Raw genomic sequence first — 14,645 nt, 5'->3', positions numbered from 1 at the left:
AGTTTCCCAAATCCACAGAATAACTCAGGTTAAAAGAATAAATGCCATCACTACTTATTAGCTATGTAAATTTATCAAGTAACAATGTCAGTGTGCCTCAACTTTTCTCATCTGTTAAAAGGGGTAATATTATCTACCTCAAAGGGAATTTGTGAGAATAAAATGAGATGATATATGTAAAGCACTCAGAACAGTGGTGGGCATTTAATAAATACTCCATAAATATAACCTATTAATACTATTATTGCTTCAGTATGTAGAAATGTCCATGGTTGTAATATCAAATATATCACCATCAGTGCTTCCATCAGTGCTGCCTTCAAAAAGAAAGAGTTAGAACTATATACTTAACAGAATACAGATAAGTCAAAAAAGCAAATAATATTCATGTGTATAGGGGGGTGAGAACAGGGGGGGTGTGGGCTGAGTGTATTTCATGATCCCTTATTTTAAAAAAAGCAATGAAAGATCTTGAACTATATGCATGTATGTATATACAGAAATTTTTAGGTGGGGAAAAATACCTTTTGGGGACACAAATGGTTAACACTATCTGCCTACAGAGAACAGCACTTAAGACATGTAGATGTATATAAATGATGAACATCAACTATCCCCATACTCTGATGATGAAGGATTTTCAGAATGTCCCCATAACTCCTATTATCTCTTTATAATCATAAAGAAACACTTGTATTTTAACATAATAAAAATCAACTTTAAAAGCAATTATTTTTACTTTGTTGCCTGCTCTTCCAGTCCGTCCTGCTCTGTGCACATAATCCTCATAATGGTTGGGGCAGCTATAATTTACTACAAGAATCAGATGTTTCACATCTAGGCCTCGGGCAGCAACAGACGTAGCAACAAGAAGTTTGCAGGTCCCATTCTTAAAATCATTTATGATGCTATCTCTGTCATATTGATCAATGCCTGCAAGTAAATTAAAGAGTTGTAAAACCACATATTCAAGTTAAATTTTCCATTTCCTCTGACATTCAGACAAAGAAGTTAAACACGGGGTAAAGAACAAATCCAACTTATATTGACCACATGTCCAACAACTACCATATAGAAAGTAAAAGACTTGGCGGGGGGTTGGTGAGGAGGGATAAATTAGGAGTTTGGGATTAAAATATACACACTACTACATATAAAATAGATAACCAACAAGGATCTACAGTATAGCATAGGAAACTATACTCAACATCTTATAATAACCTATAATTGAAAAGAATCTAAAAGAGAATAGATATAATGTATAACTGAATCATTTTGCTGTGCACCTGAAACTCAACACTGTAAATCAACTACATTTCAATAAAAAATTAAAAAAAAAAAAGACTACGGAAATTTAATGGCAAGATCAAAAGTTATTGCTATTTACGAATTCTAAATCTGCCCTGTTTTGCCCCCTTTCCTACATATAAGGCTTATCACTCCAGAAGCCCAACCTCAGAATCACTAACCTGTATCTCTTATAGGGGCAAATGGGAAAAAGGCAGGTACATTCAGCCTATATTGACAGGATTCAGATCTTTCTAATTCTCTCATAGGTTATTTAGAGCCTTGCTCCTCACAGTTTTGTCCCAGGGACCAGGAGCAGCATCACATGACAGCTTGTTAGAAATGGAGAATCTCAGATCCTACCCCCAAACTACTGAGTCAAATTCTGCATTTTAACAAGATCCACAAGATCCACATATGCACATTAAAGTTTATGGTGCACTGCTTAAAAAGTACCCAACTGGATCTCTCTTTAAAATTTGTTACTCAAAGAGCCTCAGGATGAGTGACAAAGCAGAGCATAAAATACCAAAATGTTCTTTTACAAAATGTCCAGGCCACAAATATACTTTATGATGGGGTACCTGGGAATCTCTAGTAATCAGAGAAGGGAATGGGATAAATTCTCAAACCTTGAAATTCATTTTTGCAGCAAGAGATATTCTAACATTCCATATAAAACCTGTGTTTAACATATACAGAACATTTAGCATCTAAATATTTATCAATATTAATTTACATTACCTAAAGTTTTAAATGTACTCTTCAAAGATTGAATTATGGAAAATATTTGGATCTTATCTCAAAGAAACTAGGATCCAACATTGTACCCAAAAACCTCATAAGAAAAATTAGTGGAATCAGTAACAATATACGTTACGTTTATAATTTTAAAATACCACAACTTTTAGTGTAGACTGAGGTATCCTGACACATACGTGCAGTAGAGTTAGCAGTTAATGGCAGCAACCATTAACCCTCTTCCTTTTTAACATAACCTCAATTTTGTTATCCACCCAACACATGGTCACATATATTAAACCAGAGATGAGCCTAATTCTCAGTCTTAGGAGGTGAGTAATGATTAGTGTAAACTAGCCCTTCTCAAACTTTCTGTGCTCAGGTTGTCTGTGCACTCTTAAAATTAATAAGAACCAGACCCAGAGAGCTTTAGTTTATCTAGGTCATCTCTATCAATATTTAATGTATTAGAAACTAGAACTGAGGAAAATTTTAAATATTTATTAACTTATTTAAAAATAATAAAACAATTACATGCTAAAAAATATATTTTTGTGAAAAGTAACTTTTCCAAAACAATAAAAATGAGGCACTTCACATTTTTGCAAATCTCTTTGATGTCTGGCTTAATAGAAGATAGTTGGAGTCTCATATCTTCTGCATTCAATCTGTTGCAATTTAACACGCTGTGCATCCTCTAGAAAGCTATACTACGTATACACTGATGAAAGAATGAAAGTGAAAAAGGCAAATAACTTGGTGGGGTTATTATGGAAATATTTTTGACTTCATGAAACCCCTGAAAATCTCAGAAACCTCAGGGGTGCAAGGATAATACATTAAGAACTATTTGTCATTCCCTTGTCTTTGAATGAATTAGGCATAAACATGTGAAGCAATTCTGACCAAAAATATAAAAGAAGTACAGACAGGGGATTATGGGGTAAAATTTCCTTACATATATAAAAAAATATACATTTACATCAAGGTAGGGGAAAATCTTATAGACTAACCCTCCTGTGGGTAACAACTATGAATTCTGGACAAAATATAAAGAACTAACTACCTGAAGGCACCAGAGAGTGACTAAAAGAAGGCAGAAACTGGAAGGGAGTTGACACCTGGAAGAATGCAATGGCACTGGTTGAGTTTACAGGATTTTACTTCTTTATTTTAAACTTTCTGTTTGGGAGCGGGCCCTGAGCAGCCCAGGTAGGGAAGTCAAAACGTGAATAGAAACAGTCTTACTGACAAGAAGAAACAAGAAGAAAGCATTCAGGATAAACTCAGGACCAGAAAAGAGGGGATAAACCCCAGAAAGAACAACAGAGCAGGCATGTCCAACAGTGCATAAAAACACTGTCCAAGGACTTCCCTGGTGGCGCAGTGGTTAAGAATCTGCCTGCCAATGTAGGGGACATGGGTTTGAGCCTGGGTCCGGGAAGATCCCACATGCCGTGCAGCAACTAAGCCCATGCACCACAACTACTGAAGCCCATGAACCCTAGAGCCCACACACCACAACTACTGAGCCCACATGCCGCAAGTACTGAAGCTCACGCGTCTAGAGCCCGTGCTCCGCAACAAAAGAAGCCACCACACCGCAACAAAGCCCCCGCTCACTGCAACTAGAGAAAACCCGGGTGCAGAAACGAGGAAGGGAGGGAGGGAGGAAGGAATAAAATTAAAAACAAAAAACAAAAAAAACGCTGCCCAAATATCTGACACCTAAACTATACACACATGGGGCAGAATCCAAGTAGCCCAGCTCTGGCTGAAAGAAATTATTAGAAATTTCAGAGGTTGCCCAACAAGAAAGACAGTTTCAAATATGGATCCAGCCAAGTTAATACCCTATTTTTAAAAAAAAAAAAAAACCTTAAATAAAACATAAGAGAATTCAGACTCTACAAGGTATCATTCACAAAGGCCAGTATACAAACCAAAATTACTAGACATACAAAGAAACAAAAAACTATAAAACAAAATCAAAAGAAAAGATAATAGAAACTGACTTCAGATGACCAAGACATTATAATTAATAGTCAAAGATTTTAAAGCAACTATTATAATTGTGATCAAGGAAAAAAACTTTTAAGTGCTTATAATGAATGGCTAGGAAATTGAATTAGAGAATCAGTAAAATATAAAAGAGAGCCCACAGGAAATTCTAGAACTAAAAAAAAAATTGAATTAAAAAATTCACTGAATGGGCTTATTATTAGCAGATAAGAGATGGCCAAAAACACACAGTGAACTTAAGACAGAGTCAAAGAAATTATTCAGTCTTAGAAAAAAGATTGTAAAACAAAGACTGAACATAGCATCAGTGATACGTGAGACAGAATCAAAAGGCTGAACATACACACAATTGGAGTCCCAAAAAGAGAGGAGAGAATAGGGCAGTAAAACAATCAATCAATCAATCAAGAAATAACAGTCAAAGGACTTCCCTGGTGGCACAGTGGATAAAACTCCACACTCCCAGTGCAGGGGGCTCAGGTTCAATCCCTGGTAAGGGAACTAGATCTCACATGCATGCCACGACTAACAGTTCGCATGCCACAACTAAGGAGCCTGCCTCCCGCAACTAAGACCCAGTGCAACCAAATTAATTAATTAATTATTTTTTAAAAAGAAATAACAGTCAAGAATTTCCCAAATTAGATGCAAGACATAAATTTACAGATTCTAGAAGGCGGTAAACCCGAAGGAGAATACAAAGAAAATCATATCTAAATCAACTTACCATATGACCTAGCTATCCCATTCCTGGTTATCTACCCTTGAGAAATGAAATGTTCACACAAAAATCTGGACTTACATATTTAATAGCAGCTCTATTCATAATTGTCTAAAACTGGAAACAACCCAAATGTCCTTCAACAGATAAATACACAAACAGTAGTACATCCACACAAGACATACTATTAGATAATAAAAAGAAATGAACAATGCAACAACTTGAATGAATCTCAAAGCCATCATGCTGAGTGAAAAAAAAAGCCGACTGCAAAAAGCTGTATAATGTATGACTGCATTTATAAACATTCTTATAAGAGCACATCAGTGGTTTCCAGGGGCTATGTACAAGAGGAAAGATAACCTTAGAGTTACTCTGCATAGGGATAGGACAAGGGAGTCTTGGGGGGTGAGGGAACTATTCTGTATCCTGATTATGGTGAATCCTTTGGGATGGTTAAAACAGCCAAAAAGCTGGAAGTAGCCCAGGTGACCAACAGAAATGACTAAAAAAACTATGATATACTTATACACTGGAGTATTACTCAGCAATAAAAGGGAAGAGCTGTTATATCCAACATGGATGAAAATTCAAAAATATATGCAGAGTCAAAGATACCTGACACAAAACCGTCCATAATGTATGGTTCCATTTATCTGGAATTCTAAAACAGGTAAAGTTGGGGAAAAAAATGTAAAAAGTGGTGGCAGGGACTGAGGGAAATTTCTGAGGTTATACCTTAACAGAGGTTTGGGTTTCACAACTTAAATGCATTTGTCAAAACTCATCAAATGGTACACTCAGGATCTGTACATTTCACTATAGTTTACTTACAAATGTTTTATTTAAAAAAATTTTGAACTAGTGTTAATCATGTGCACAGTGAAGTGAAATATGCTGATGCTGCAACGTATTCTGAAATGTATCAAAAAACTAAGAAAGGGCTTCCCTGGTGGCGCAGTGGTTGAGAGTCCGCCTGCTGATGCAGGGGACACGGGTTCATGCCCTGGTCGGGGAAGATCCCACATGCCACGGAGAAGCTAGGCCCGTGAGCCATGGCTGCTGAGCCTGCGCATCCAGAGCCTGTGCTCCGCAACGGGAGAGGCCACAACAGTGAGAGGTCCGCGTACCGCAAAAAAAAAAAAAAAAAAAAAAAAGCCCTACATAATTTCATGCTGCAGAGCAACTAAGCCCGTGCACCACAACTACTGAGCCTGTGCTCTAGAGCCCGCGAGCCACAACTGCTGAGTCCACGTGCCACAACTACTGAAGCCCGGGCGCGTAGAGCCCATGCTCCGCAACAAGAGAAGCCACTGCAATGAGAAGCCCGTGCACCACAACGAAGCGTACGTAGCCCCCACTCGCCGCAACTGGAGAAAGCCTGCACTCAGCAACGAAGACCCAACACAGCCAAAAATAAATAAATATATTTATTTTTCAAAACATGTAACTCACAACTTTAAAAATAAATAAAGAAAAGGAAAACACAACGAGTCATTTTCAAATATTAAAAGTTAACCAAATACATATCCTCAAAGCCCTTTTAATTGCATTCCACATGATGAAGCCTTGTGTGGTAGATTGTATTTTCCAAAGACGGCAGCAAAAGCATGTCCTATCCCACATGCTCTTCTGCATATCGAATGACATTTTCCCATAAGGTGGTGGAGTCTATGACTCCATTCCCTTGAACGTGGGCCAGTCTAGTGACTATTCTGACCTATAAAATATGGTGGAAATAAAATTTCTACCACTTCCCAGTATCCTCCTTAACTGTCTTGGCAGCTTCTGGTTCTTGCCTTCTGGCCAAGCAGCCTCACAGAGAGGCTCACAGGGAAAGAGTCAGGACTCCTGGCCAACAGCCTGACTGAGCTCTCAGTCAAGAGCCAATACCAACTTGTCAGCTGCCTAAGTAAGGCAAATTGGAAATGGATCCCCAACCCCAACTGAGCCATCCGAGTAGACAGAGCATGAAAGAGAGACTAGTTATGTGCTAAGAACTACACAAATTGCAGATTCATTAAAAAAGAAAAAAAAAAAAGACTGTTGCCACTAAATTTGGGGGTGGTTTGTCACAAAGCCATATTGCCAGAACACTTGGTTAGTGAGTTTAATTCAAACTGTCTCTGTTCCATATGTTTAGTGTTCTAAGTCCCATATATATATATAACAATGGCGATATTACACAGAAATTAATTAAAGCTCTAATGTGAATCATAATAAAAACCTCTAGGTAGCATGGTACAATGGAAAGAATAGAACATAAATCAAAAATTTTAAGTGCATAGAAACCAAGCCTATCGATCTGCGCCTGCGTGACCAGCTGAGCTGGCCTCTGGAGACTGCAGATAAGCCGACCTTGCCTAGACAACCGAGTGAGAGGTACCCCGGTGATTAGTGATTTCCTGCTGCCTCCTCACACAGTACCTGGGATTCTCATGACAGCAGTGATTGGTGAGGGACTTGACCAAGGGAGCCCCCTTATCTCCCTCCAGTAGCAGTTAAGCTCATGGAGTGTGGACCCACCCAGGGTGGGTTCCAGTTCTGGCTCCACCATTTTCTGTGTCACCCTGGCAAAGTTTCTTAACCTCACTATGCCTCAGTTCCATCTTAAAATAAAAATATCTTAAAAGACAATAACGGTACGTACAGCGTAGGGTTGCTTTGGGGATTAAATGAGTTATACTAAAGCACTGAGGCATTTCCTGGCACGTGGAAAGCGCTCTAAGGCAATTGCAGTTCTTTGATGTCTCAGTCTGCTTTTAGTTTGCGGATTTGGGAAAGTCATCAGAGACCATGCCCCTCCTCTGTTTCAGAAACTCCAAAGGCTCCCTTTGATTACATCAGGGGCTCCGAAGTGATGGTGCAGGGTGAGGGGGTGTGGGGGGAGAGGTAACATAGGGTGGGTGTGATATGATACGTTGGGGGAGTGGGAAGAAAATACTAGAATATTTCTAATTTTTGTGTTTTTTAATTTCTTATTTGTGTGTTAATGTTTATAAAGAGCATAATATTACATTAGTTGTACATATAAATAACTTGTAAATAAATATTGGGGGTTTGGGCTGAAAAAAAATTTAAGTTCAATTCCTCGATTAATGGTTATGGAATTTGATCAAACCAATATGTTGTTGTCTTATTTTCTTTATTGCTAAGATGAAATAAAATAATGCTTACCCACCCCCACAGAACTGTTGTGAATGAAAAATGACATGGATGACATAAAATTTACTGCTAAATTAGAGACAAAGGAAATACACAGCACAGTGCTTGGCTAAGTTAAGTACTTAACAGAGACTTCATTAAACGTTACCTCCATGAAGAGACATGCAAGGGTAAGAAGCTCTCATTAAATCTTTCAGAAGACCATCAGCATGTTCCTGCTTATCCACAAATATAATGACAGATCCTGATTCTTGATAATGGCCTAGAAGTTCAAGTAGCTTCAAGAATTTCTTTTCTTCTTCAATCACAATCTGAAAACAACACATTGTACCAAGTTAGTGGAGTAAAAACCCAAATACATTTCATGAACAAAAATACTGATTTTATTTGTGGCAAATAAATAAACATCTTCCTATAACTTTAGGAAGGGGTAGGAAAATGTTGATTTTAATTGATAAACCACTAAGACCAAAAAAATAATTGTAACTTTCAGAGACTAAGAGGCTTACAAATGTGGACAGATGATCATCTGTTCTCTCTCTCTCTTTTTTTTTTATTTTTGCGGTACGCGGGCCTCTCACTGTTGTGGCCTCTCCCACTGCGGAGCACAGGCTCCAGACGCGCAGGCTCAGCAGCCATGGCTCACGGGCCCAGCCGCTCCGCAGCATGTGGGATCTTCCCAGACCAGGGCACGAACCCGCGTCCCCTGCACTGGCAGGCGGGCTCTCAACCACTGTGCCACCAGGTAAACCCCTCTCTGACTCTTAACTTCACATCCTATTAACCAAAGAAAAACATAGGTATGTGACATTTTATCACCAGCCTACCACTTCTGGTGAAAAAAACTAAAAGAGCATTTAAACAGACAGTTCCATGGAAGAGCAAATTCAACTATACTTGGTAGGGCTTTCCTGGTGGCACAGTGGTTAAGCATCTGTCTGCCAATGCAGCGGACATGGGTTTGAGCCCTGGTCCAGAAAGATCCCACAAGCTGTGGAGCAACTAAGCCCGTGTACCACAACTACTGAGCCTGCACTCTAGAGCACGTGAGCCACAACTACTGAAGCCCGCACGCCTAGAGCCCATGCTCCACGAGAGAAACCACCACAATGAGAAGCCAACGCACCGCAACAAAGAGTAGCCCCCACTCACCACAACTAGAGAAAGCCTGCATGCAGCAATGAAGACCCAATGCAGACATAAATGAATAAATAAAATTTAAAAAAAAAAAAAATATATATATATATATTTCGTAAAATGTTAAAGGCTGCAGTTGATACGTACTATTTAACTTTAGAAATTATCTGCCTACATGACAACGATCCCAAAAGGATGACACAGTGCCTAAACATACAGGGAACTGGGGGCTTCCTAAGGACTGTACGCACCACTTGTTGCTCCACATCTGAGCAAACCACACTTCTGCCTCCAACCTGCACTTCAATGGGTTTACTCAGGATTCTGCGAGCCAAGGCCTCCATAGCTCTGGGGAAAGTAGCTGAAAACATAACTGTCTGTCGGTCAGGACGAACATTATCCACAATGCGCATGACCTGAGAAAACATTACAAATAAGCATGGTGAGTGTAGTCTCCAAAAACTGTAGGATGGTAAAACCAAGTAGAAGGAACTTTTGAGAACATCTATTCAGTGACTTTTAAATGTGTTACCTTAGAATATTATAATTGATTTTACCCTAAAATTTGCTCCTCTCATAGTTTCCCCCTCTCAAGATATGGCAACTCTAGTCATTTTGGTTTATGCCAAAAATCTAGGAGCCATCCGTAACTACTCTCTCTCTTGCTCATCCCACACCCAATCCATCAACAAATTCAGTAGTCTTGATCTTCAAACTAAACCTACAATGCACCTATTCCTCATTGATATTTCTGTTTTCCTCCAATTATTCAACACATTTTTACTGAGCAACCATTATGTGCCAGGCATTGTTCTAAGTGCTTGGAATATGCAATAAAAATAGAGAAAAACTTGTCTTAATAGAGCTTATATTCTAATGAGGATGCATAAACAAATATATTATGTTACAAATGGTGATAAGAGCTACAGGAAAAAAAAGAACAATGATGGTGGACATACTGTTGAGGGAGTGGGATACAGGTACCAATTAACTACCTCAGTGTCTAAAGAGCCCTGGAGGAATCAGGGAGTTCTAGGATTCTTATGGCATAAACAAGCAAAAAAAGACATAATGAATAAAATTATTACTGATGGTTTCAAGAGAGACAGGGGTGAGTGGTCGGAAACTGGAAAGGGTAAAGGTCTTGCCAGGAATACACAGGACCACATTTCTACTCCAATCAAAGATGATGTGGTATCTGTGAAAGGGGCTGCCCTACCCAAGGCATGTGGAAATCCTGGGCTCCTGGTCCAAACCTCAACCATCTCTCATCTGGATTATTTCAATTGTCTCCTACCAGGTTTTCCTGCCTTTACTCCTGTCCAATCTGAAATCTATTCTCCACCCAGCAGCCAAAATGATGGCTTTAAAACTTATCCCAGTATTTTCAGTTAAAAATGTTTCAGTGTTGACAGCACACACTTACTTCTCTTCCCTTGAAAAACGCTGTAAAATGTAACAATACAGGGATTGTTTTAAAAAATTACACAAACCAACAAAGACCAAGAAGATAAGACAGGACACGATAGCAACAACATTTTGATTAAGTGGTACCTGACTAAGCAGACCCAAGAAAACTAAATCCTAAAATGGGAATGAACTAGACTTTCAAGAAGTGGCTTCTCTTATACCCTATCCTGTTTCTCTTCTTCAGGAGGATTGCTCTTTACCACTTGGTCTTTACATAAATTTCAGAGTTAAGCTCTCTTTAATGTTTTCCAGTAAAGTTTCACAGTTTTCTCCAGATACATATTACACATCTTTGTCAAGTTTATTTTTTCAAGCTTTTGTAACTTACATGATTTCTAAAGTACATTTTCTAACTTACTGGGAAAAGAACTGCAAATGACTTTTCTTTACTGACTTTGTGTCCAGAAATTTTACTATTCTCTTTATCAATTCTAATAATTTATCTGTAGATTATTTTGAGTCTTCTACAAAGATAGTCATATCATCTGCAGATAACACTTGTTTTTTCCTTTCTAAATATACCTTTTTCTTGCTTACTGTGCTAGGACCTCTAGCAAAGTGTTGAGTGAGTGTTCACTACTTAATTTTCTTTCTTATGTTAAAAGCTTCAAAGTTGCACCATTAGGTGCAAGGTTTGCTACAGGCTTATTCTGGTAGCTCCCTACTAGTCCTAGTGTGCTGAATTTTTAAACCATCAGTGAAATTTTATCAAATGCTTTTCTACATTATTTGAGATAATACTATGGTTTTTCCCTCTATTCTGGTAACAGGGTGGATTACATTACTTGATTTTTCTAATGTTAAACCAGCCTTACATCCAAAGGATACTAACTTCGATATGATTAATGATCTATTTTAAACATTGCTATATTTGGTTCCTTAATATATTTTTTAGGGGTTTTGCATCATTGTACATAAAACTGTAACATAACGTTTGATTTCTGTATCAATATTATATTGGCCTATAAAATGGAATAGCTACTATGGAAAAGTTTGACTGTTTCTTAGAAAGTTAAACATAAATTACCATACAGGGGTGGGGAAGATGGCAGTAGAGTAAGACACGGAGATCACCTTCCTCCCCACAGATACATCAGAAATACATCTACACGTGGAACAACTCCTACAGAACACCTACTGAACGCTGGCAGAAGACCTCAGACCTCCCAAAAGGCAAGAAACTCCCCACGTACCTGGGTAGGGCAAAAGAATAAACAGAGACAAAAAAATAGTGACGGGACCTGCACCAATGGGAGGGAGCTGTGAAGGAGGAAAGGTTTCCACACACTAGGAAGCCCCTTCACGGGCAGAGACTGCGGTTGATGGAGGGGGGAGCTTCGGGGCCACGGAGGAGAGTGCAGCCACAGGGGTGCGGAGGGCAAAGCGGAGAGATTCCCGCACAGAGGATCGCTGCCGACCGGCACTCACTAGCCCGAGAGGCTAGTCTGCTCACCCGCCGGGGCGGGCAAGGCTGGGAGCTGAGGCTCAGGCTTCGGTTGGAGCGTAGGGGGAGGACTGCACGGAGAGGACTAGCGGCGTGAACACAGCCTGAAGGGGCTAGTGCGCCACGGCTAGCCGGGACGGAGTCCGGGGAAAAGTCTGGACCTGCCGAAGAGGCAAGAGACTTTTCTTCCCTCTTGTTTCCTGGTGTGCGAGGATAGGGGATTAAGAGCGCCGCTTAAAGGAGCTCCAGAGACAGGCGCGAGTCGCGGCTAACAGCACGGACCCCAGAGACGGGCATGAGATGCAAAAGCTGCTGCTGCTGCCACCAAGAAGCCTCTATGCGTGCACAGGTCACACACCTCCCTTCCGGGGAGCCTGTGCAGCCCGCCACTGCCAGGGTCCCGGGATCCAGGGACAACTTCCCCGGGAGAACGCACGGCGCGCCTCACACTGCTGCAACATTATGTTGGCCTCTGCTGCCACAGGCTTGCCCCGCATTCCGTACCCCTCCCTCCCCCCCGGCCTGAGTAAGCCAGAGCCCCCGAATCAGCGGCTCCTTTAACCCCATCCTGTCTGAGCGAAGAACAGACGCACTCCGGCGACCTACATGCAGAGGCGGGGCCAAATCCAAAGGTGAGCCCCCAGGAGCTGTGCGAACAAAGAAGAGAAAGGGAATGTCTCCCAGCTGCCTTAGGAGGAGCGGATTAAATCTCCACAATCAACTTGATATACCTGCATCTGTGGAATACATGAATAGACAACGAATCATCCCAAATTGAGGTGGACTTTGAGAGCAAGATTTATTATTTTTTCCCCTTTTCCTCTTTTTGTGAGTGTGTATACTTCTGTGTGAGATTTTGTCCATATAGCTTTGCTTTCACCATTTGTCCTAGGGTTCTATCTGTCCGTTTTTTTTTTTTTTTTACTTTAAAAACATTTTTTTCTTAATAATTATTTTTTATTTTAATAACTTTTATTTTATCTTACTTTTTTATCTTTTCTTTTCCTTCCTCCCTCCCTCCCTTCCCTTCTTTCTTTCTTTCTTTCTACTTTTTCTCCCTTTTATTCTGAGTCGTGTGGATGAAAGGCTCTTGGTGCTGCAGCCAGAATTCAGTGCTGTGCCTCTGAGGTGGGAGAGCCAACTTCAGGACACTGGTCCACAAGAGACCTCGCAGCTCCATGTAATATCAAACGGCAAAAGTCTCCCAGGGATCTCCATCGCAACACCAGCACCCAGCTTCACTCAACAACCAGCAAGCTACAGTGCTGGACACCCTATGCCAAACAACTAGCAAGACAGGAACACAACCACACCCATTAGCAGAGACGCTGCCTAAAATCATAGTAAGTCCACAGACACCCCAAAACACACCACCAGACGTGGAGCTGCCCAACAGAAACACAAGATCCAGCCTCATCCACCAGAACACAGGCACTAGTCCCCTCCACCAGGAAGCCTACACAACCCACTGAACCATCTTTAGCCACTGGGGACAGACACCAAAAACAACGGGAACTATGAACCTGCAGCCTGCAGATAGGAGACCCCAAACACAGTAAGATAAGCAAAATGAGAAGACAGAAAAACACACAGCAGATGAAGGAGCAAGATAAAAACCCACCAGACCTAACAAATGAAGAGGAAATAGGCAGTCTACCTGAAAAACATTTCAGAATAATGATAGTAAAGATGATCCAAAATCGTGGAAATAGAATAGAGAAAATGAAAGCAAGATTTAACAAGGACCTAGAAGAACTAAAGATGAAACAAGCAACGATGAACAACACAATAAATGAAATTAAAAATACTCTAGAAGGGATCAATAGCAGAATAACTGAGGCAGAAGAAAGGATAAGTGACCTGGAAGATAAAATAGTGGAAATAACTACTGCAGAGCAGAATGAAGAAAAATGAATGAAAAGAACTGAGGACAGTCTCAGAGACCTCTGGGACAACATTAAACGCACCAACATTCGAATCATAGGGGCTCCAGAAGAGGAGAAAAAGAAAGGGACTGAGAAAATATTTGAAGAGATTATAGTTGAAAACTTCCCTAATATGGGAAAGGAAACAGTTCATCAAGTCCAGTAAGCACAGAGAGTCCCATACAGGGTAAATCCAAGGAGAAACACGCCAAGACACATATTAATCAAACTGTCAAAAATTAAATACAAAGAAAACATGTTAAAAGTAGCAAGGGAAAAACAACAAATAACACACAAGGGAATCCCCACGAGGTTAACAGCTGATTTTTCAGCAGAAACTCTGCAAGCCAGAAGGGACTGGCAGGACATATTTAAAGTGATGAAGGAGAAAAACATACAACCAAGATTACTCTACCCAGCAAGAATCTCATTCAGATTTGATGGAGAAATTAAAACCTTTACAGACAAGCAAAAGCTGAGAGAGTTCAGCACCACCAAACCAGCTTGACAACAAATGCTAAAGGACCTTCTCTAGGCAAGAAACACAAGAGAAGGAAAAGACCTACAATACCAAACCCAAAACAATTAAGAAAATGGGAATAGGAACATACTTATCAATAATTACCTTAAATGTAAATGGATTAATGCTCCCACCAAAAGATACAGACTGGCTGAAAGGATACAAAAACAAGTCCCATATATATGCTGTCTACAAGAGACCCACTTCAGACCT

The 14,645-nt window shown here is 40.1% G+C and overlaps 1 protein-coding gene across 2 annotated transcripts in view; it reads right to left on the bottom strand.

The window, feature by feature from the left end:
• DDX46 (DEAD-box helicase 46) overlaps nucleotides 1-14,645 on the bottom strand; it is a 59,067-nt gene that overhangs the window by 16,608 nt on the left and 27,814 nt on the right. For both annotated transcript variants that reach the window (XM_029217438.1, XM_029217439.1), the window contains exons 14-16: nucleotides 9,325-9,489; nucleotides 8,085-8,247; nucleotides 740-933 (exon numbers count right to left, since the gene is read on the bottom strand). In XM_029217438.1, the coding sequence (XP_029073271.1) occupies nucleotides 740-933; nucleotides 8,085-8,247; nucleotides 9,325-9,489 (522 nt within the window). The remainder of the gene's footprint in view (nucleotides 1-739; nucleotides 934-8,084; nucleotides 8,248-9,324; nucleotides 9,490-14,645) is intronic.

The sequence above is a fragment of the Monodon monoceros genome, unplaced genomic scaffold (assembly GCF_005190385.1).
Source record: "Monodon monoceros isolate NGI ecotype Baffin Bay Population unplaced genomic scaffold, NGI_Narwhal_1 Super_Scaffold_12, whole genome shotgun sequence".
NCBI lineage: Eukaryota > Metazoa > Chordata > Mammalia > Artiodactyla > Monodontidae > Monodon > Monodon monoceros.
The sequence above is the reverse complement of the archived record's forward strand: the minus strand, read 5'-3'. Positions and strand labels throughout refer to the sequence as shown.